General features: G+C 35.3%; 1 protein-coding gene across 2 annotated transcripts in view; it reads left to right on the forward strand.

The window, feature by feature from the left end:
• Positions 1 to 24,206, forward strand: part of MYO16 (myosin XVI) — a 355,874-nt gene that overhangs the window by 201,436 nt on the left and 130,232 nt on the right. For both annotated transcript variants that reach the window (XM_031613784.2, XM_090128652.1), the window contains exons 14-16: positions 1,067 to 1,172; positions 2,722 to 2,839; positions 7,928 to 8,075. In XM_031613784.2, coding sequence (XP_031469644.2) covers positions 1,067 to 1,172; positions 2,722 to 2,839; positions 7,928 to 8,075 — 372 coding nt within the window. The remainder of the gene's footprint in view (positions 1 to 1,066; positions 1,173 to 2,721; positions 2,840 to 7,927; positions 8,076 to 24,206) is intronic.

Here is a 24,206-nt window from a genome sequence, read left to right on the forward strand (position 1 = left end):
GACATACTTAAAAGCAGCCTGATATATCACATATATAATGAGAAATCCCTTCTGACACCTAGGAATGCATCTTATCAGGCAGACAAATATGATATTTACCAGAGCTGCATGTGTCCCGTAAGAACTAAGTGGCACAGAGATCTCAACTCTGAGTATGAAAACTTTTTTTTCTTCTCTCATTTCTTTCTTTCTTTAATTGTTTTCTCATTTGAAATGAGATTCTTATACATAGGGCAGTGGCCAGGCTGGTAATGTATTTTGCTACCCTCTCATTTTCATAAACTAGCTCACAGACTGACCAACCAGCATGGTCGTTGTACTTCAACTGTCTGTAGTAGAAACAGCCTTTAAAATGTGATCAAGCAGGTAAATGAAGGGGGGGACATCAAATGACATTTGGTTTGGTTCAGTTACAATATAACAACTTACAGTGCATCTAAGAAATTCGTTTATCAGGCTTCAGTGACTTTATCCTTCCTTGATCTTACCTTGTTTTCTTCATTTGTCTTTCCTCTCAGGAATTCTTATTGTATGGAATATATATTCCACACCATGAACAAGAAGTTAAACGTTAGCTCTGTGCCAGCTAACTCTTAAGTAATCTTTTCACTTTTTTTTCTTTCTTCATTTTTATTTCTTTTCTCTTCTTCCCAATGCTTTACTTTTTTTCTTTCTGATTCCTGTGATTAACACAGTATTATTTCCCCATCTGCAAAGAACTGGGCAGTGTAAGCAGATTCCTTTACTGGTCAGATGATAAAGGAAGAGATAAAAACTTTGCTGTAAATATGTTTAAAATGGCTTTAGATTTGGTTGGTTTGGTTTGTGGTACAAGACAATATAGCCAGACAGCTCTGAGAGACAGTGCCAGTGTGTAAGCCAGTCTATCTCCTATGTTTTCTTCTTGAGTACTTGCCATCCATAAACCTTCTGTTATTTCAAATGAGTGTTTGACGGAGATATCTTAAATCCATTCCAACACAAGTAATAGAAAGCATAAATAATATCTCAAATGTGAAAATAACCAATAATTCCACCTTCTCTTTATTTTCTTGTCATTTTACAGTGGAGAAAGTGGTTCTGGGAAGACTGAAGCCTGCAAACAAATAGTGAAGCACCTCACTTGTAGATCTAGCTCCAGCAGAAGTATCTTTGATACAAAGATAAAACATGTGAGTAGCATTCTGAACATTTGAGTAGAATAGGCAAAAAACTGGCCTCTTTATATGCAAAGTCATTTGAACAGCATGTCAGAGGAGGCTTCTTTCCTGCCTTGACCTGAATGGAAGGAGGATTAAGTTCATCTTGATATGATGAGTGTAAACTAAAAAGTGAAGTCCAGTTTTGTTTCTATATATTTTAGTTATATTGGAAAGCAGTGTTTCAGTGAATAGGAAATGTAGTGTGATAAGGTACAGCCTCCTAAATATGTACTGACTGCCTATAGTAAGTAAATAAGTTTCTCTGTGTGGCTGTAGTAGTCTTCGTCCCATCCAGGAAGTGCTCGAACATCCAAAGTAATAGTATGTGGAATAGAAATTGGAAAGTTGTGGAAGATCTACAAGGACTGACTGAAGTTACAGGCTTAGTATTTGTGTATTAAATATAAAATAGGCAAAAGTTCTGAAATATTTGGTCAATCATATTTGATTTCAGTAGCAGTACCAAATTATGTCCAATGCACATTGTGAAATCAGGAGAACCTGTTTTACATATCAGGTAAATTAGACTACATGCTAACACATTGTAAGTGTAAATTTTTCACTTGACTGAACACTGTAACTTTGTGAATAAACAACTGAAAACTGTCTGTTTTGGATAGAAATGTGGGAGTAGTGAGAATTGGAAGGTGTGGGAGTCCTGTCTGTGCTGGGACTTGTCTCCTGGCACAGTTTAAATCCCCACTAGGTCCTCTGGCAATATGTACCAGTAACCATTCACAATGCTATATCTGCCCTGCTTTGCAAATGAAAGCAATGCAAATATGAACCCGACCATGTCACATACCATAGAGGTTAGAGTCCTAGTCTTGTTTAGTCAAGTAGTATAGAATTAGGCATATGTTTCAATGACTCGTAATCAGTACAGATAAAAGAGGATCATCCCATATTAAGAAAAATGAGTTGCATTTTGTTTATAGAAGGATCCTTGTGAATAGCTCAGGTGGGATAGCTGGCTTCAGACAAAGGAGGTAGGTATAGCAGATCCCATCCAGAGGGACTCACATTATAGCTCTGTTTTAGTTACCTTTTTAAGGTGCTTTAATGAACACAATGACCTGGATTTGTACTTGCAGCAGTTGCACATAGCACCATTTAAAGTTACTGAAGCCACACTGGTCAAACCAGATGCTGAATTAGCCTAATTTATGCAAAAACACCCTAAATCTCAATGCTACAGGAGTGAAAGCAAAATTAAGTTCACTAGTTTCTGCTGCCACCTACTGCACCAGTAGCTGTTTTAATTAATAGCACTGAAGGGTCTGAGGTTGGGCCCTTGTCTTTTCCCTTCCATTCACAGCTCCCACTATTTTGACAGCACTTAGGTGGGGTTTTTAAACTATTTATTTTCTATGCTGAAAAAAAATCTCTCAAGGAATTTGTTAAATTCCAAGCTAAAAAGTAGTCTTATTTTTTCAGTTACTGGTCCCAAACCAACGTCACTGACTTTTATTGAAATATTTTCTTCTCTTGTCACTCTTTTACCATTTTTTTCTTGAAGGTAAACTGTGTCTTGGAAGCCTTTGGACATGCTAAGACACCCCTGAGTGATTTTTCCAGCTGTTTTATAAAATATTTTGAGCTACAATTTTGTGAGAAGAAAAGGACATTAATTGCAGGTAAATATTTAAAATGTCTAATGACTATTTTATGATTACTCTCAGACTAGAAGGTGAGGAGTCACAGTGTGACATACAAGTGGTTATCAATTGCCTTCAAGAAAGGGAGTTTATGGAGTGTCAGGGGAACTTGATTCATAGCATGTGAATTCACAGCTTGTCCGAAGTAGAGCAGTTATTGGAGGGAGAGAGCTGCTGTGTTTAACCACCAGGTGGCAGAAAAACACCAGGAAAAAACTGACCACTGCTATTTTCTCTTCCATTTCCCGACAATCAGTATTCCTCTTCATGCCTGAGACTAAGCAAACTCTGACAGTTGTGTATCACTTTACTGAAATAACTTTACAAAATAACAAGCAGATTACTTTCTGCATTTGGAAATATTGTGGTATTGGGCATTTTAAGTATCCCTGAAGCTTAGCTGTTAACGTTAGGGAGGACAAAAAAGATCTGCTTTCTAATAACCAAATTAAAAGTTATTATAACTTTGAGCTTCCTCTGAAGGAACTTGGAATCATGCTGATGTTTCTTTCAGTTTGAGGTGAGAGTGTGGAGATAGTGGCTGCTTTCACTGTAAGCGGGAACCTTGTAATTACCAGCACACATTCATTAGTGATGAAAGTGGATATTGAGCACATGTTCTTGGATTCTGAAAATTCTGGTCACCTGAGCCAGTCTGGGAGAACTTTCATTTCTGGTCTCTGTAGGCCATCAAAAAGTTACTCTGTACTAAAGTGAGAGGTGAGTGCAACTGTACACAGTTGCCTGCTTGCACTGATCCTCCTGTATAGCAGAGCTGTGTGGTGACACCTTTTTGATCTAACTAACTTAGATTTCACTGGATAAACATTTCCAAAACTACTCATTTTTAAAGAAAGTCATTTTTAATATGTATTAGTATGTATTTTTTTTCTAAAACTGTTATTTGAAAATATTTCATAGTGGTAATTACAGTTTATTTTCTCAATAGTATTCAGTGTACCTTAGCAAGTATGAGCAAAAATGTCTCTGTGTGAGAAATCAGTAGCACTTTTTTCAGTTTTGATTTACAGTAAAAATTTTCCCTTGATTGATCCTCATGTAGCTTGTGCCATGCTATTCTGCTCTGAAACCAGAAAGATGGTTTTTCTATGGTTTTTCTATGTTCTGCGTCAACAAATTTCAATATGTGAGTATTTCAGAAACATAAATGGCTTAATTTTCATGGTACATCTGTACTAAGGTTAAGTCATTGGGTTCCTCAGATGTAGGTAGTGTGGAAGCCTGAATGCTATGTATTCAGCAAAATTCTGAGTGCTTCCCTTTAATTGAAAGAATCTGATTTTTTTCAATCATATTTGCTATTTTAAGTCCACAGCTTTTGTCTGCAAATGATATTAATGTGGAAACAGCTAATCAGAATCTGATGTCAGTTTTCTGATACACTGATGCTGTGCCTTTATCACTTTGAAACCACTGACACAGAATGAGAAAACCTAGAGTTGAGTTAAGGCAATGAACAAATATAAACAATTGCTTATCTGCCCAACATTCTGCATATACTTAAGAACTGCATAAACTACCTAAACTAAATCTTAGGTAGCCAAAAGTTCCAAAATTTGTTTAAGAATGAGAAACTACAGTACAGGAGAAAAATAAGTACATGTGTATTGCTGTTTAATTTTCACTGTAGGTGTTGGATTTTCTAGGCGATTGCTAAGCATCAGTTTTGAATGAAATTGCCCCTGACTGACATTACAATAAATGAGAAAAGAATCTGGCATGTTGTCTTTGCCTGGTTTAAATCCTACCCAATGATTCTGTATATTTATTTGCAAGATTATTCAAGGCAGTATTTACTGTCTCGCACTGTTTAAGCATGAATGAAGAGTGTAAATATACAGAGCACCTGATTCTGCTGAGATAAGACTTTATAACTCATTTGAGGAAACTGGGCTAAGTATGTCTGATCTGTAAACAAAAATTCAAGTGACACGAGGCTGCCTCCAGCAAAGGGTTTAAAATCTTTAACAGGCTGAGCTTTGAGGGAGAGGTTCAAAACAGTTTACTTAGGAAGAGGCACACTGAGTACATATGTATGTTTTTATTATACCAGATGAGTTCAAGGTAGCATTCTTTGCATTTTAAGTGGAACTGGATCAACTTTGAAGCAGCTTTTTGTTTGTGCGGAAGTTCTTTCATGCCTGGACCTTGTAAATGCCCTGATTTTTGTCACATAGGATTTTTTTTGTGTAGAAGAAAGTCCAGTACACCTGCAGAACAGAAATTTTGGCCATGATTTCCACTTGCTGGTTTGTTTTGGTCTTTATTACAAACAGTGCCATGAGGTTTTGAAAGAAAGAGTGGAGATCTTGAGTGTGGTTCTACTAAAACCCATGAGACATCCATAGAGGTTTGTGTCTCCTTTGTCTCTGGTTTGTGATCAGAAACCCTGCAGTGTTATGCTGAAATGAGACTTCTCCTGTGATAAGTAGCTTTATGGTAAGGTACTTTCCATTGCTTTCATCCAAACAAGTGAGAAAATATAACCCAGATTAAGTCACTGTTCACTGAGATTGAGTACGATAAGGCAGTGGGAACTAGTAGAGAGTGATACATCAGAGCAAATTTAGAATAATCTACAGGCCAGTGATTTTGTTCTAAAATGAACTCATACGTAACAGAACTTGAAGATGGACCTTTTGCCAGAATATCGTAATCATAAAGCAGCGCTGCACACCCATTGCACAGTAGTGAAACAAGGATTACAGACCTATTTCCAGAAGTAAAATTGATGTTTTTATTTGGGAAAGAGAAGGGCAAATTATCCATTACGTAGGTTGGCTTAAGTCCTGAGATGAGTAGCAAAGCTCTCTATGTTTCCTCAAACAACTGAAAAAAGGTTAGGAAAAGAAGATCAAGTCTGAGGAACTTATTGTCCAGATTTTCCAATCTTGCTTTTCACATCTTCACTATTTGAAAAGATAACTTTTTGTTTGGTTGGTTGGTTTGGTTTGTTTTTTTTTCTAAGTTGTCCTAAAATGGAAGGATGTAAATTGATTTGTAAAAAGAGGCAGAATGCATTTTGGCCTGTGTTTGTTGCAAACATTTTTGATCAATTAAAAAAAAAAAAAAAAAAAAAAGGTTTAAAATATGATTTTCCTTTTTTGATGTAAGAAAGACTGCAGCCCACTAAGTTCTCTGGTGTATTTTTGTACCATGTTTCAGCTAGGAAATTTTGGATGTTATTATTTAGCAGTGGCTGTGTTTAGCAACAAAGTTTTTGAGAAAGCAGTGTAGTTTCAAAGAATGCATAGCTCGAAGATTTCACTGGCTACATTTTCAGAACAGGGTCTGCTTGCTGACTGCAGCTACTCAGTAGATTGTCTGATCTGTTAGAAGTACAAACTTCCTTGTACCTGTAAGTACTGCAGACACTGCACAAACACAACAGACTTTGCTCTAGAACTCCATTATTTTTCTGTTTTATTTCACATAGATTAAATAACATATCATTTTTCTTTATAAAAAGGCTGTGATAATTTTCTTTCTGAGTTAATTTAGTTTTATTAAGATGATTCTTGCTGATCAGAAATTCGACAGTTCTTAACAGCTATTCCTACTGCTGGAGATGCTAACTGAGATGAACTGTATTTAGCCTTATTGAAGTGGGTGACTTGAAGTAGCTGGAAAGTGCTGAATTAATCGGCGTAATCTAAATAAGTGGTGTTGCCCATCATTAAAGTCAACTGTATTAATTAATCGGATGACTTCCAATATATTTTTTCCTGCTTTTATTAACCAGTGAATACTGAAAACATCTGAGTGATAGTTATGAAAGCCTTAGTGAAGACATTTGCACAGAAGGAAAAGTAATTGAGGATTAGTAATAGCCTGTTTTAAAATTAGTTGATGGTAGGGTTACTTCTGTAAGAAATAAGATACAAGAAGAATAAAAGATATTTCAGCGCTTCCCATCTTTAGAAATCTTTAAACTCCAACTCTGCCTTCAAAATTCCAGTCCCTCAGGCATTTGAAATTGCAATTCTGGATATACCTAGAAATGCAGCATTTTTGACTGCACTGAATACTGAGTGCTATTTTATGCTTAATCTCAGTTTTCTTCAAGAAAAGGAAAGGAAAAAAAAAAGCTACTGGATGCACATGCCAGTGTTTGTATTACTGAGCATGCAGCAACTGCTTGTAGACTTGGTCATCATCCATACCATTGGAAGATATGATTTAATACACTTCTATGTTTGCCTGGTTTCAAAAATATAGCTCCTTCTTTGCTGAGAAGTGCATTTTAATCTCTAAACTCAACAACAACTTTTTCTAGGATAGAGGTGCTCACTAATACTCTGTGAAAGCTCTGCTGTATTGCAGGGATTGAAAAGCATGTATTGCAGCATAGTGTGCTGCAACCTTGTTGGAGGTGCCTCTTTCAAAAAACTTAGTGAGCATGGAGTTATGTATGATCCTATAAAAAGCATTTCCATAGTCAAATCATGGTTGAGTTCTTCCTCCTTCCCCTTCCTTGCAGATGTGCTGATTCATGTGCCTTTTCATATAGCAAGCTCATCATAGCCCTTCTGGAATACACGTCTTTCCCCAAGTATTGGTTAATGGGCTTGCTGACAGCCATGCAATTTTGTCTTGCTGTAGCCATCTGAAAGATAGGTGGCTAATCTACACTATTAAGATGAGCATTCTTGATTGCCAAGAGAGAAAAAAGAAATGGATCCATGGACCATTTTTTCCAGGACGTCTTGAATCTTTCTTATATCTTTGTTCATTAAGAGGGAGCTTGGAATTCTCAGATTGCTACAATTGGGTGAGATTACTAATAGCTTTTCTCTTAGAAAAGCTTGCCAAATATGGTTCCCTAAGAAAATGAAACTAATTTTAATAGAATTAGGATTGTATATATGATTCTATATAGAAAATCATGGTACTACGAATGGCAGTATTTTTTATATCATACATACCTCAGACTGTTTTATTAAAATATTTTCTATTTTTTCAGTGTTGCGGTGATGGATGGTTTAAAAAATATGAGTATAGAGCAATCAAGATAACAATGAATTTATTTGTTTGTTTCTTAATCAGCTAGAATTTATACGTACATGTTGGAGAAGTCTCGTGTCATTATGCAACCTCTCAACCAGAGTAATTTTCATGTTTTTTACTTGATGATGGATGGTCTGTCTGCTGAAGAAAAATACACACTGTACCTCAGTAATTTGTCTACACACAGGTAGGAAAACAGCTTTATATTTAGTATTAATGTTTTACATATTTTAACACCTCCGAGCTGCTAAGGTAGATCCTTCCTCCAGTTGTTAACATTTGTATTCTAAATCTTCAATGATCTCTAAAGTTATTTGTTATTGAGTACATGTCCACACAGATTTCATTGTGCAGCACATGTCTTGTCTGTTAGGATCATTGCCATAAAGAGCAAAGAAGAAAACTCAGTTCTTGGATTCATTTTTCCATTTTTTGTGGACTAGAGTTACTTTTCTCCTCTCTTTTTTCTGATGAAATATTTTGTGTTCAGGAAAGGCTATCTCAATAAAATAAGACTTTTCTTTTGGAATGTGTTGATTTTTGTGAGATTTCACCATAAGTAAATGCAAGTTCAGTTTACTTCATGTTGTTATGAAGAAAGAAATGAAGTTTTGACTGCTTTGAAACCAGGAATAGGGTTTGACATCCAGCACCTAAAATTAGGTCTTTGTGTCTCCATGTGAGTTCATTGTCTTGGCTTGCAATGAAATTCAAAGGCAATTGAATCTGTATTCAGCTGTATGTAGATTTACAAGTGGATACGTGTTTCAGGGTAAACAGAACCACGTCTGTGGATTCATAAACTCTTCTTCCTGCTTAATTACGAAGATCGGTGTATAGACCTCTAAATGTAGTATCTCTAAGGTGAATATACACCAAATGTTTAATGTAATAAGAACTTACTGAATTTTTCAGGAATGTCTGGGGATATCTTGATATTTATTAATTCAGATTCTTTTGGAATGAAAGCATATTCCTGAATTAGATCATTTGCCTTTCTTTTTTCAGTCTTTCCTAGATTGTTCCTAAGTATGACTGAAATGAGAAAAGCCTTGTTGGCATTAATAACCTTGTCTTAAATTGTGTATGATTTTCACAAGTGCTGTGAGTAACTGTAAAAAGACCTGCAATAGTTAAAATAACTTAGAAAGAGTACTTTGAGTTTTTCATATCAGAGCCTTTTTCCTGTGGGCTGTTCTTTCAACTTGTCCATTTCTAAGCTAGTACTGCTAAGGTTTGGGCTTGTAAAGAGAAAGATACAACATTCATTTTTGCAGAAAAACTGTTACTTGATTCTGATCATATGTTAAGCATTAATCTTTAGGCTACTGTTGTTAAGTAATGTTTTAATCTGTTAACACATTTGATTTTATACAGGATAATATAATGCGCTTACTTTGAGGTAACCTGAGGCTAAGTTGCTGTACTAAAAACATCCCAGTTCAAAGGAGGAGGAGAGTGTTAAATTCTATGGTTTTAATCTTTCGAACTCTGAAAGGTTTCTGATCTTTACTTTATTGCTCTTTTAGCAAAAGTTGTTTGGAATTACTCAGTTTATTCAGAAAATAATAAAAAAAAACCAACAACGTAGTTTTGTAAGAAGATTTAACAGGAAAGAACTTAGCTAAAACATGAATAATTAGATTCACGTGAACAAAGCTTTATCTGATGAGATATGTGATAAACATCTAAAAAAGAACAAAATAGCATTTCTAAGTATGTCTGTACACTGAAGTGCCAAAGCTTTAGAAGTAATTTATAGCTTAAAATTTGCATAAAGCTGCTTTTTATCAATAAAGCTTTGCTTTGGCTTCATCAAGTAGATTTTATCTTGTATGATTGAGATTTCAAGCCAAGAATCTCTTTCCTTGGATTCTTGGGTATAAAAGTTCATTGGGCAAGATTTTTCTCAATTAATGGAGTTAAACAAGGGGGAAATTTCTACTGTGACAAACTCATACATGAATCAGGAAGGCAGAATTTGGCTTCTGTTACCAGTTCGTGATTTCTGACTTAGTCCAATTTTGATGAGATAATATCATTCTGGTAACTTCAATAAGTGAATTGGTTATGTTTTCTTTAAAGAAGTGTAATCTTGACTCTTATAGCAATTTTAATTAGATAATAAAACTTCTGAAATTATAGATGGTTCATAACCAATGGCTTTTTAAAAAATTTCTGTTCTCTTTACATTGTTTAAATTTGCAACTTTAAGTAGAAGATTAGACAATCTTAATAAATGATATCTGTTAAGATCACAAGATTTTTTTGTGGTTTGCCTAAGCCATTACAATGGGGAAATGAGATGCAGCATTGATATTACATTCTCATTTTAAAGGAAAGTACCAAATTAGTATAATTGATACTGGTTATGTTTATACTTCATACTACAAAATGTAAGTGGTAGTTCATGTGCAAAGCAACTTACAGTTCTCAATTAAGAGTTGATGTAAATAACATAAAAGGAAAATCCCTCCCCTTTGGAGTCACTGAGAGTTTCAGTAACGCTGGGGTTTCATCCCAAGAGGGGAGTTTAATAGGTGTTTAATAGGTTGTAATTCTGTGGTGCTTGATGCTTTCCTGAGAGGGATGCTGAGCTCAGAAACTTCAAGTCATGTGCTTGCAAATATAATGACCATTAGGGCAGCTTGTGGTGAACAGGACTGGGCCATGTTCTGTTGAGCCTAATATAGCTCAGCGAGCCGTACAAATCTGTGTATGGAGGGGTATGTTTCCTGCTGTGTCTGCACATGGATCATGATGAATAAGGATAAAAACATTTTCTGAAAGGTAAGATCACAACTCAGAATTGAGCAAGGAACCATGTCAGATAGAGTCTCCAAAGGGCAAGTCAAGGCTTTTTTCTTAACAGCTGCACTTCTGAATTCATTATATTCAGAAGCTGATTTTATCAGCAGATCCTAGATTGAAATTTCCAAAATTTCTGTTAACTTTGTGTGTTTCAAAAGAACTGCAGAACTTGATTTTGCTGATTGCATGTAAGATAAGAAATGTTAAGGATTTTAAGTTATATTCTTGATTTACTCTTGATTTGTTCTTTTCTGTCTTTTTTTCTCTGAGTGCTGATATTGTCCCATTACGGTAAGCATTGCTCTTCTGGCACATGAAGTTTAGGCTCATAGGTAGAATATGTACTATCTTAGTGACGATTCTTGCAACCAAAGTGAAACAGAGAGGTGACAGTGCTAATAGGTCAGTTTGTAAGTGGTCTTCAAGTCTGGTGAAAATGGTGCTACTCAGAGCAATTAGAAAGAAAAGAAAATAATATGGGAAAGTTCATACAGAAGAGAGTTTAAAGATCTTATATTGTCTTGGATCAGTTGTTTTGTATTTTCACTTATACCCCAAAGCTATAGTGTGTAAATAACAACAATAGAATATTTTTGTGTAATAGGTATAAGTACTCAAATATACTGTCATTAAACTGTCATGTTGTCACATTTCTATATGTATATTAGAGACTGGAAGTAGCTTAAGGCTACTTATAGAAAATTGTTTCAGAAAAGATGGTTCAATCTGATGTCAACATTTTTGGTTGCCAGTTATCCCAATTAACTGTATTGTTGAGGCTTCTGATTGGCAAACTGATACCATACTCTCAGCCCTGCAAGTTGATACTGATGTAGGGCCAGTTTTCAATCCTCCTTTGTAATGTCAGGTCTCTGCCACCCAATGTGTATAGGTTCAATTATATTGTTTGTAAATAAGCTGTGTGGGTAAAAATGAACAACTTCAGCCTGGGGAAAATGTAAATATACAAACTCATGTAGCAACTGGACTCTGGTCAGGGAATACATTTTTCTGTTTGTAGCTCAGGCTGTGCTGTTTCCAGGTGTGAAAAAGTTTTCCTTTCTCCCACAGCAGAATGTACATTGCAGTGTGCACTCTGCCTGCCTGCATTTCTCCCACTCCTTAAAAGCAGTGAAACTTATTTGCCACAATTTGCTGTAGATCAGGCCACAGAAATGTTTTTCTTTTACTGGTTTTCAGAGCAGGTCCTCGTTCGCTGCCAGTGAGAAGACTTAACATTAATTTCATGCAATTTTAGTGGAGTGGTTGGATTTCTTGTTAGAACTAAAACTGATCAGGACCTCTTTGCTTGATCACTGAGGAAATCATCCCTAACTTAAGTGGTAAAGTTTTGTTTTCACAAGGACTTGGACCAAACAGCAAGGGACAGTGAATGAGACATTAAGTGCAAGACTTTGGCTTTTCTGTGTGTGTTTCTGAGACCCTTTTTCTAACAAGAGCATATACAATGTGTGCAAAATGGGGATTATTCTGGGATCATCCACATGGATCCCCAGTCTACCTTTCCATCACACACAAGAGCTCAAGATTTCAAGATAGTGAGTGGCCACTAACCCTGATTTTCCCCAGTTCAACGTAACCTGGGAGGTAGCCTTTTTTTTCTAACTGCTGGTGGTATAAAAGCAGGATGACATTGTGTATTTCCCTGTCTTCCTTCTTTTTTCCCCCTTCTTTTTATCTTCGGATGCCACAGTTGATTGTCTTCTCATTTAAAAATAACAGTGAGAAATACTCATCTTGAGCATTGTTTAACTGTTTTCCACGTCTGTGTTGTTTGTCTACAGATGTAGCTGTGGCAGTGTAATGATGCAAGGCAAATTCACAGAAGAACTGTAAAAATAAATATTTTAGATATATTCAAGTCCTCTGATGTGCCATTCTTTTTCTTTTTACTCAAGTCCGATCATGTTTTTCCTCATAGATATTTACTTTGATTTAAATTTACAGTACCCCCACAAAGCCTAGCATAGATTTTTATGCAAATGTGGTTATGCAATACCAATTTGATATGTTTGCTTTGTAAATTAACTGTTTTTATATTAACAGATAACTGCTGATATCTGTACCTGATGACTAGTGGGAAATCCAAACAAGTGCTAGACCTGTCTTACAAATTTGGTTGGATCTAAATATTATGAATGAAATAGTTAAATCTGGAAGAGTTTGATTAGATTTTCCCACAGGTCGTAGTTCTGCTTGAGTAATAATTTCCATATGAGGTGCCAGGTTATGTCGCCTTACCAAAGTGCTGATAGACTTTGTGTGCTGAAGCGTTTGTGAAGAATTTTGTGTACCACAATTCTCAGTCTTACCCCAGTAAAGTCCAGCGCTGAGGATATATGAGCTTCACTGTTGAGGTTTGTCTTTATTGACAGAATAAAGCTCCAGGCAATTAGAAAAGTGGCATTCATTGTATTTAAATTTAGACGGAAGGTAAACATCACACTCAGGTTCCTCAGCTGTCTTTCATTTTTCCATTGTAGATGTATGGACATGGGAGGGAAGGAAAGCCGTGACAGGAGAGTCTGGGCTTATTATCCCTGCCAGTGGCATGCCTATGGGTGGGAGGTTTTTCTTGGCCATATCTCCTTCGTAATTCATCTGTGCAAATAGTAGCAGACTATCATTTTTACTTTTCTTTAAATCTTGTTCCTTTTTCACTCTTGAACAGTTTTATTCTGCCTCCTTTAAACTGTGAGAGTCCAGTGGTATTTCCAGGATTTAAGCAATTCCTTGTAATGGATACAGAGGAGACAGGGCAGGCTCCTCTGCACTAAAACACAAACCAAGGCTTTGAAGTTTGAAAGGGCACCTGATGTTTTACAGAGGATAAGTCAAAGACTGGGTGACTATATATGGGTGATTCTCAAAGGCAGTATCTGAAATTAGTCATCTTGCCATTTGTCATACTCCAATATACTTTTTTTTTTTTTTTTTTGGTAGTGAATACTAATTAAATGTTAATTTTCAGGTTTTTTAATCCTGGAATTATTACCATTTTATCCTGGAATTTTTTTCTTGCCCAAAGTCTGGAGCATGCTGGCAGGAAGTTATCCATCGTTTACGTATCCAAGCTTAATTGTAATTCATGTCCGATACAATTTCATTCTTTTTTTTTTTTTTTTTTTTTTTTTCCTACTTGTAATCATATTGCACAACAGTTGAAGGATTTAGAGTTGAATCTCAGATTGGTGTAAAAAAATCTTATGAAATATTTTCTACAGTCATTAGTATTTTTTTTTAATCTTGAAGGTACACTCATGTTCTCCAAATAGCCTGCATTTCAAGTGTTTGAATGCATACAAGACAGTGCAGTAGTACACATAGTGCAAGCTATGTTTATTAGCATGCAAAGGGCCATTGGCATTTAAAGATTTTTCAGTCATGTTTGACAAATTTTCTAACTAATGAGATAATGGAAGAAGACTCAGCGTGAATGTGCAGCTCTAAATCCAGTTTGCAAAAATTGAGGAAGTTAATTTTTATTGCTCCATCAATGAAGATAATCTGTACAAAATTCTGATGTTCTTGAAGTTTTTCTATGGTCCCAGATGACAAGTATAAAATGCTTCAGAGGTGAAATTGATGCAATGTCATATATGGGAACATACATATTTAAAGCAGCTGGTGATAAAAATAACTTCGGTAGAAGTTTTGATGAGAAATTGAGGGTTGTAGCAGCTGTACAAATTTACAAGGATGTTAATGACAGTCAAGAATAAGAAATAAATAATTTGACTAAATATGGAAAGACTAGAAAATCACTTATTTCATTCATTTTTTTTTTTCCAGTTCTTCACATTATTATTAATATATGAAATACTTGATACTTTGTTCCCCATAAGTTAACAAGTATCCAAGCTAAATCAACTAATTTGTGTTTTCTCTCTGGAAAAAAACAACAATGCCCATACAAATAGTATTTCAGTTTGCTCCAATTACCAAAAGGTCAGAATCTCAAACAAGTTTCGGCATCACTAAATATTAAATCACAAATAGAATATAATTTGCAGTTGTTGTTGTTTTTTTTTTCCCTTCAAAATATAAAAATTGGAGAAAATCTTTTTAAGCATCTTACTCCCCAAATTGCCTAAGGGTATTTTTTTTCTTTCTGTTACTAAGGGGAAGAGTTCTTCATTACGGAAAGTCCTGAGAGTTGTTCTTCCAAAAGATGGGCTCTTTACAAGGTCTTTGACTTCTGAAATATGCAGCCTGGCATATACATTCTCTAATATCTTGTAAGAATTTCCCACTTCCTGCAAGCATGTATTGCCTTCATTAAGCTGATAATTGTAGTATTTCAGAGTTTACTTGGAACTTGAACAAAATAATAAGATAAGCTACTTTTAAGATTTCTGTATTCCAGAGAACTAAACGAAACTGAAAACCTAATTTTTTACATTGATTTTTAGTTCATGTGCGTAGTCAACTTCATTGAGAACTCTTTGAAAGCTTTTTTGTTTTAGTTAGTTCTGTTCTTTTCATCTCCTTTGCCTTCATACACAGGGTGAAGGACTGCTTACATCTTAATTCAAACCACTGTTGTACTCAATGAAAAGATTTAAAAACAAATTTGCCATTTTTTTTTTCCCCTTCCTCTATTTTTATGATTCCAAGTGGGGCAATTCAAGTAAATTCTAATGTTCCAAGAATGCATTTCCCTGGAAGGCTGGGGCCTCTTTGGTGTCTCATGTTGACGAGATACAATGGTCAGACATTCTTGAGAATGGAAATGTCAAGTTTTGCTTGAGCTGTGGCAAGATTATGGAATTCTGCTGGAATTCATTCTAGTACAAATAGTGACGGGAATAGGTAAAGTACCATGTAAAAATGAAACCAGTTGTTTTTCTGTTTGTTTTGTTTTTGTTTGTTTTTAACTACGTGTGTTAATAAGAAATGTTAAAATTATACATTTCAATCAGTTCCATCTTTGTAATACCATTTACTTATATTTCAGCTGTCTAGTGAAAAGTTTTGACTGTTAATGCTTGTTTCTTAACTGTTGTCATACAATAGTACTGTGAAAATCTGATACGCAGCCTGTGGTACTATTTTAAGGACGAGATCTGTAGGTTCCGACTGAAGTGAGGCAATTCCATTTACTTACATTCCAGTGAGGTCTGACAGCTAAACTACACCATCTGGTTACTAGAAAGCTAATGCAGAAAGAAACAGGTTTAAACTTGCTTCTGTGAGTTTTACATCTATGTAACGTGGAATTGTTTCAACATCAAAAGAGTCGTCTAAATCTTCTCTGTCCTGCTTTGCTTTGCTTACTTTATTTGTTGCATGCCATTCGTTCTTTTCCTTTTTGCTTTCTATTTACTAATGTACAATTTTTTTCAATGATTTTTTCTCTTTTTTAAGATTGAACCTTCTCAACTGAATGTGCAGCATATTCTAGCAAAATGTGCCTTTGTATTTCACTCCATTTTCCCCTTCCCTTTTATGAATTCGGTCTTCACTTCCCCAGTATTTAAACTACCAGCATTATTTACCCCAGTACCCTTCTACTCAGTTTTCCTTTGTCTTCCTTATTAGTGCATATTTTGTGACTAAATAATGTTCATGGGATAATTCAACTTGTTTTATTATTTTTATTTCCCAGAAGTGAACAGGAATTCAACCAAAAGAAACATTTCTCCGCTCTCTCTCTTCCTTGTCCTGTTCCCTCTTTGAAATTCAGGCTCTGTTAATTTCAAGCACCGGTGTTGTTCTTTTCACTTCAAAGAAGGAAGGGTTGAGTGGCAATGCCAGTAAATGGCTGACATCTGTGGTGATCTATTATGCAGCATAGCAATAATCAGGACTGACTCACTTGGTTTTGTTGAGGATGGACACCAGAAAAAAAACTTACTGTACGTTGTCTGAAGATATATCTTCATGTTGTAAAATGCTATTGATTCTACTGTTGAATTTTATCTGCATATAATGAAATCTGAATTTTTCAGACATACCAGAGATCAAAAAATTCATAGAATCATAGAATAACAAGGTTGGAAATGACCTATAAAATCATTTACTGTAACCGTCTTCACACTACCACTGCTACCACAAAAAATAATAATAATAATGAAAATAAAAATAAAAAAATTCAATGAAGTGTAACTAAGTTTAGGGGATTTTTGCATTGAACACTGACTTTTTTTAAAAAATTATTATTATTACTTGGTGGTCTATTTCATCTAGTTTCACTGATTTACCTAATTCACTTCTGTTCATCTAAGTTTTAAGACCAGTAGTCTCTTTAGATTTTAACAGAAATTAAATGGAGTCCTAAGCAGCGTATTAGTTTACAGAACAAATTTCTCTGTGTTTTTTAGCAGGGCAGATATGATGCCTGCAGTGTGTAGAAAGAAACTTACTCCCTAAAATTATCTCTGTATGCTTTCATATTAAGCAAACAGCTAATTACAGTGTGTGGTACTTGGTGTTAATTTTAATATCATATCTTTCTGAAAATTGACTCAATTTCATCTATCTTAAACCCTTTATCTGAGATTTTTGTGGATCTTTACATCCTACATAATACATTTCTAGGAGGTATCATTGCAACTTCATTAGATATAATTGGGATCACAGCTCAGGTTTTCAAAACAAAACTGGAATATTTATGTGTGTCATCTGCTTTATTTTGCAAATTAAGTGCCCATTTCTTGCCCTGTTTACAGATTCCTACACCTCATGCATAAAGTTTACGTCTACATTATTAACTTTGTTTGACAATATTTGTTTTGAGTATCTGGCTTTGTAGTTGTTTTGGCTGGTTCATCCTGAATTTGGGGTTAGTTGCATATAGATGGGAATGCTTACACTCTAATTACATGTCAAGATATCCAAAATAGTATTTTTCAACTTGAAAGCAGAGGTACCTTAGCCTTGGATTTTGATGTTTAATTTATTTATTCCAGTTCTGTCATTAGCTGTATATTATAGCATTACTGCTTTATTCCCAAAGGATCCTTTAAGAAAATAGATTTCCAATGATGGTTGGTAATCATTAATTTACATGAAATCCAAGAATAATTTTTATTTAACAAAACAAAGATAGTAAAATAAGTCTTACACTTAGCTCAGTGTCTTTGTCTTGGGTCCCAAGTGGGCTTGTTACTTGTCTGGCTTTCAGAATAAATGCTATAGAAATTCTGCTTTGTTCAGGAGCGTAAATCTGAAACTCATATTCCTCTGGGTATATTCCTTCATCTGATGTTAACAAACCCCTCTTCATTGTATTAATCTTCATACATATTGATTGAGTAGTGGCTGAGGGTGTGCTGCACTCCACTGACAGACTTTCAGAGATAAAGAAATCATTCATTATGATTACCATTCTTTTCAATAATGTTTTTTCTCTAACTTGTAATTCTAACAAGCCTAGATTGTAGAGCTAACAAGATGTAAATAACCAAATGAGATGTTTTCAGGAATAAATTGTACTTGTAGAGTGGTACAGTAAAACCAAGGCAATCCTCTCTGTGTTTCTATATAAAGGAACACAGATACTTAATATTCTTTGATCTTTTACATTCTTATGGTTCCATAAGCTGTTTGGAAAAGAAAAAATAAGATTGGGTCATATAAAACCACTTTGACTTTTGTCTTTTTATAGCTGTAGCCAGTTTACTTCTTCAGGTTTAGTTACAACCTACAAACTTGCATTTCTGCATTAGACTTGGCATGATAACTGGCGTGATAACATTTGCTATTACTTTGATTAAGAGAGGCTTTGTCTTTCTTGTCTCCATGGGAGTAAGCATGATATAGAAACACATGCAAAAAATAACATCAGAATTGTATGTCTGTGGCATGGAAAATAGTGAGTGGGAGGCAGTAAAAATGAAATCTGTTCAATCCAAGAGAAAGAAACAAAATTAGTAATTAAGACTACCGAGATCTATACAGTACAGTGAAAACAAAACATACATCTGTCTTAACTTTAACAGAAAATTAGATGTGCTATAAAACATGGTTTTGAATAAATTTCTTGAAGTGAAGGAAGAAAAAAGTGAGTTTAAGTATTATATGAACCAGACGACTCTCCAGTTTTTTGTGAATTCTGTTGATGAATACCTTACACTTTAAAGTTTCTGGACCACATTCAACCTTTTGTTAGAAAAGAAAGTCCTCCAGAGAGCTGTGCAAGTTATAAATATATCTTGAGGCTAAATTTGGTCCCCTGTTGAAGAAACTACATGCTGACTGTTAAAGTAGCTCACCGGTATTTCACAACAGACTGAAAATGGTTGTACCTCCAAAAGGTGAAATTTCTGTAGAAATCCTACTTTAAAAAACAGATGTGATTACTCACTTACAAAAATTGTAGAGGAGCTCATTTGGCTTTTAGTTTAAGCACAAAATATGTCTCTACACTTAACTAGGTTGCTAATCATCCCCTATGTGGGGGGGGGGGGATTCAGTGGATCCATCTCCTCAAACCACTTAGCTATTACATTTCATATATCTACAGCAATAATACCATTCTGCAATTTATATTTCTAAAGTTTCTCTTAAAATCATTCTGATACAATTACTGTTAATGAATTTCCAGTCAGAAATAGGTCATTTAAGAAATTGTTCCTAGCATACAGCAACCTCAACCATTGAACGTGTCTCATCTCAACTTAATGTTAGATACAAGAAGGGTGATGCCTCACAGCATGGTTTGAACTGGCTGTATCTGCTGGGCTTCCTGAGCTAGCCTGAACTTTGCACTATGCTGAAATAACCTCACTGTTACTCTTTCTGACTCTCTCTGAGAAGGTTAAACAAGGTCAACCCAGCGTAGCCTGGTTTTCTTTCCTTGGTTCTTTCATCAGTCATAGCTCAGAATCACCTCTACTCTACAGTTAAATCTGATTGTGTTGAGTTGGTGCCATTTGCAGTTTCTTTTGATTCCTGCTGAAACGGCATATAGATCTTTTAGTAGTTATAATGTAATTACTCGGATTGAGTTTTGACAGCCTACGTGTAGCCAAAGTCATAAGACTGTGTTAATTGAGTGCTAATAACCAGAAGTTGTTAAGATCTCAGTTTTATACCAGTCATAAAAATGGTAGCTTTATTAGTCTTGGCTTCTAAAATGATTTTATGCATTTTAGTGCTGGACAGAAGAGTCTGGGAGTATCCTGTGCTATATCACCATCAGCTAGACAGTCTGTGAAAGTTCCTTGTTCTGGAGGGGGTCTTCTTTCACTCTTTCGCTTTCTCTTTCTTGTTCACAACGCATCTCTTGAAATCACAGGACAAAGTATTACTGCTGTGGCTTACTACAGTACACCAAAAATCATATGAAACGATATATTTAATTGACACGAAAGGTAAGCAATGTAGATTCAAGAATAGTTTCGATAGTTTTTATTCGCTTTTGATTAGCAGTCAAAAGATTTAAGTTAGTACAGTTTTTGGGGGGATATGTAATGATTTTCACACGTATTTCACAGATCTAACATTGGTGACCTGCATTTTTACCAAGTCTGTGCAAATAGCACCCAGGATCAGACAAGTAGATACACTAGGGAGATCTAACTGGGAATAGTTTGGAATGTTTTAGGGAAGAAATGTATCCAAAGCTCTGCACTAATAAGGCGTCTGCTCATCTGAGATGAGGCTTCAATGTTACTTGAATATTAGTAACATAGGTGAGAAAATTGTTAGAAGAAATCCAAAGAATGATGCAAATGGAGGAAGTCCTCTAAAATAAAGAACTCAGTGGAAAATTTCTACTGACTAAAATGATGTAAAACTGCACTGAAACAATGCCCAAATACCATTTGAGAGACAAAATGTATTTGTAACAGCATTTAGAGAGAAATGTAATTTCTGGTTATTGAAAAATGCTTCTAAGTTCTGCTTTAAACTTTATGAAATTTTACAATAACCAAGTTGTAAAATGGGTAGAAGTCAGTTTACCAAGATGGTGTTACAGTTTAGTATTAAACTTAGACAGAAATTGCAGCATTCATTTTGACACAGGTTGACTAACTCCAGCTTCACGGTGAGGATTACCAAGACAAAAAACAGTGCCAGTCTCTTGGAGAAAAAAATCTAAAATGAATCATGAAAATGATGTTATTAAATGGCAAAATTATAATTTAACAGAAGAAATTGTTGGGAAACAACTGGGGATTGAAAATATCATGAAAATTTTGCAATAATGAATAGAACACAGAGAATGTCTGTATGTCTCTTTGGTAATTTTTTTCCTATTGAAACCATTGTTACGTTGGGCTTTATTTTCTGTCACTTTCCTGTCCCAAACACAAATGAGTTAAAACTGCTACTGCAAGAGAGTGTAATCTTATATCCTAATATTTCTGAGGATTTATTTGTATTTGCTTTCATGTGAATCACCTGCCTCCTTTTTCAGGCATCGTTAGAGAAATAAGATTTACTGTTAAAGATGCTTATGCACTTTCTGGTATCTGCAGTAGCTTCCCACATTTTCATCATGTTTGCTCTCAGTGATTACTTTCCCACTATATTTTAATAATCTCTTTTATGTATACTTGCCATATTTCTGGGGCGAAGTCCTCTGTTAAACAAGCCTCTTCAGTCACATAACAAAATTAAGAGGAGTGGAGCAACTTCCAGTAAAATATGTAGAACGATTAACTGAACTTCAGATATCTTACAGCATCAGGTTGATTCTTGAGTCAAAACTGGAACAGGGAATGTATTATCCCATCATGAGGTTCTGTAGTTTATGGCAGAGCCTGTTTTTCAAACATGCAGTTGTAACGCTCTCCAATCTTTTCCCTTTCCAGCTTCTCACATATTTGAAAAAACAAAGGGCTATTCCAAGGCATAATTATTCTGCTTTTGTCTTTCTTCTGTGTTTTTTTTTATTATTTTATTTGAGTTTAGATTGTTCATTTCATTTTCAAAACAGTGTAACTTCTCTATGGAACTAAATGGTACAAACTGCAAATCTTTGTGCATAATTACAGTGTGATTTTAGCAGTAAGATTCGACATGGGAGTCTCTTTGTCCTATTTAGATGCACAAACCATGGAAGTATGGAGGTAAATTTGGAGGTTTTTTTTTTTTTTTTTTTTTTTTGGGGGGGGGGGAAGATCAGTTTATGCAGTGTAAATTCAGTATAGCATAAATGACTTACTTACATGTGGCTCTTGAATCAAGTTCTTAATGTGTCACCTGCAAAATTTGCTTCAGGTTCATTGAGCATACAGCTCATTTGTGTCTAGTACTCACTGCCTCAGGAGAGATAAAGGGAAGCAACCTGGGAGATTGAATGTCAGAAGCAGATCGTTCATGAATTTTCATCCAGCCTGATTTCACTGGCGGGGCTTAAAATATGGCAGAGAAACACCTACACGCATCCACCCTGTTGCCATCACTGTCAGTCTTGCGTGTGGGTGCCAGGGCAGGGGGAGGTGGGAGCAGCCGTGCCTTCCCCGTGACTGAGCTCTGTGCCTGATATCATGGGATTTCTGACTGTGGGAGAAGGGGTGCCTCTGTTTACATGGAGGTGATGGTCACTAATGGTTCAGAGTAGTCAGTTGCTAATGAGAGCGCATACACAAATATATACATATTTACTCCAGAAATAAGAATATTCTTGCTTTTGTAGAACAGGTAGATAAAGTTAGGTACTGCACCAACTTGTGTTCATGTACTGTATGAGAATTTCTTAGCCCATGATAAGTAAATAATTGCTAGCAATTATTTATATTATGCTATATTAAAGCTTCTTAAAGATGTCTTCTCCCTGTTCTGGAATTAAATAATGTATAAATCAGTATTTCAAAAGCAACTTGTGACTTGGATGACCTTCACTTTTTTGGCCAAGGTAGCAAAAGGGATCTCTCTGTTCCCAATTACTTGTTTAGTATACATGCCTGAATACACACAGCCATACCTTCATATAGAAGAGGAAGAGGACTTCTCATAAACCAACTCATCTAGAGACTGCAAAGATATGAAATCAGTTTGAATTATGTTAGCAATGTTTTATCTGGATACTAGTGAAAGTTACAAGCAGGTTCCCATAGCACTTTTTTGAATTGTAGATCTGATACTGTGGCTCTTAACCCAGTAAGCTTTATTTAATGAATCAGCATGAAAGATGTAGCCAACACTGGTGGAGAAATCCCTTGGGGCTCATAAACTTAATGACATCTACCTGGCAACTAGTGCCAAAGTAAGTCTAAACAGGGGACTACAAAATAACTCTTGATGGTAGGAGTGAAGTTCGTACATTATTTCTGAAGTACTTCAGGACATGGATTGGACCAGTCTGCACTTGCATCAGACTGACTTATTTTCGTTACATGTTCATCAGTGATCAGTACTTGCTACTTCTTTATTATCACCATCTTCATTACCGTCATCGTGCTTGTTCTTTAGTGTGTATTCAACTTTGAAGTTGTACTGATAAAGTGATTGTGATCTCCCGAGTGATTCTGGCTTATGAAATACTGAACAATAGGAATCAGAGAAACAGACACTGTAATGTATGCTGCCATTCTTATTTCTAATAATTTCATCAGGGCTGTGAAAAATCCTATTTTGAGTCACTCCTGTTGTGCATTCATTTTTTTTTTCTTGAATTAAATTATCCCGGATTTACATTTTCATGGCAATTTTAGAAACAGAGGCTGGAGCTTCTGATTAAAGTCTATTTCACAGGAATATCAAGACAATTGAAAAAAAAATGCATGCTGGAGTTTAGCCTGAAGACATTTGGCATTTTGAGGATAAAGACCTGCCTGTATTTTTTCACTTTCCGTTTGAGTATATTCACTGCCCGTAAAAAATCTTGTATTTTGTAATATGTGTGCACTTCTTGATTTGAGTTTTTTTCTTACAAAAAAGTCAAGGCAAACATGTTTACTGAACAATATACTGGCTATTTTAATATTTCTGTGCTGATCCCTGTTTACAAAAGATCTTAATATGTAATTTTCTTGATTTAGAAAAATAGAAACATGAGCTCTGTTTTAGCTATCACCAAAGCTATCTGTAGTATTTAATCTATTAATGTTGTGCTTACACTTTACCTACTGACATAAACGAAGTTAATTCGTAAAGTGCAGTTTTTGGTGCTTTATTGCACTAGTCCTGAGTGGAAATCTGTGCACTTAAATAGTTAGCAGTAATTACAGCTCAGTACCACTGTGTAACAAGTTTCAAAGGATGTAAATCTTGTTCTGATTGGAATTGGTTTAAAAGCTGAAAACAAAGGAGAAAAGGCAACAGAAATGTGCCATTTTCCCTTTAAAAAAACAAAAGCCCAGAACACAACTAGAAGCTATTCATTATCATGTTTTGTAAATGTCACTCTCTTCATTGATGTCAACTGTTTTGCTTTGTCTTTATCTCATTTCTGTTTACATATCAAACAGTGCTAAGTGCAAGGCAGCTTTTTCTCTCTAAGCTGAGTACATTGTCCTCTCACATTCATATGGCAGATCTAAAGAAGTAAAGATGTTTGTTGTAATTTCTTATTCTGCAACTCTGAAAATGT

The sequence above is a fragment of the Phasianus colchicus genome, chromosome 1, assembly GCF_987193195.1.
Source record: "Phasianus colchicus chromosome 1, bPhaCol1.hap1.1, whole genome shotgun sequence".
NCBI classification, from domain to species: domain Eukaryota; kingdom Metazoa; phylum Chordata; class Aves; order Galliformes; family Phasianidae; genus Phasianus; species Phasianus colchicus.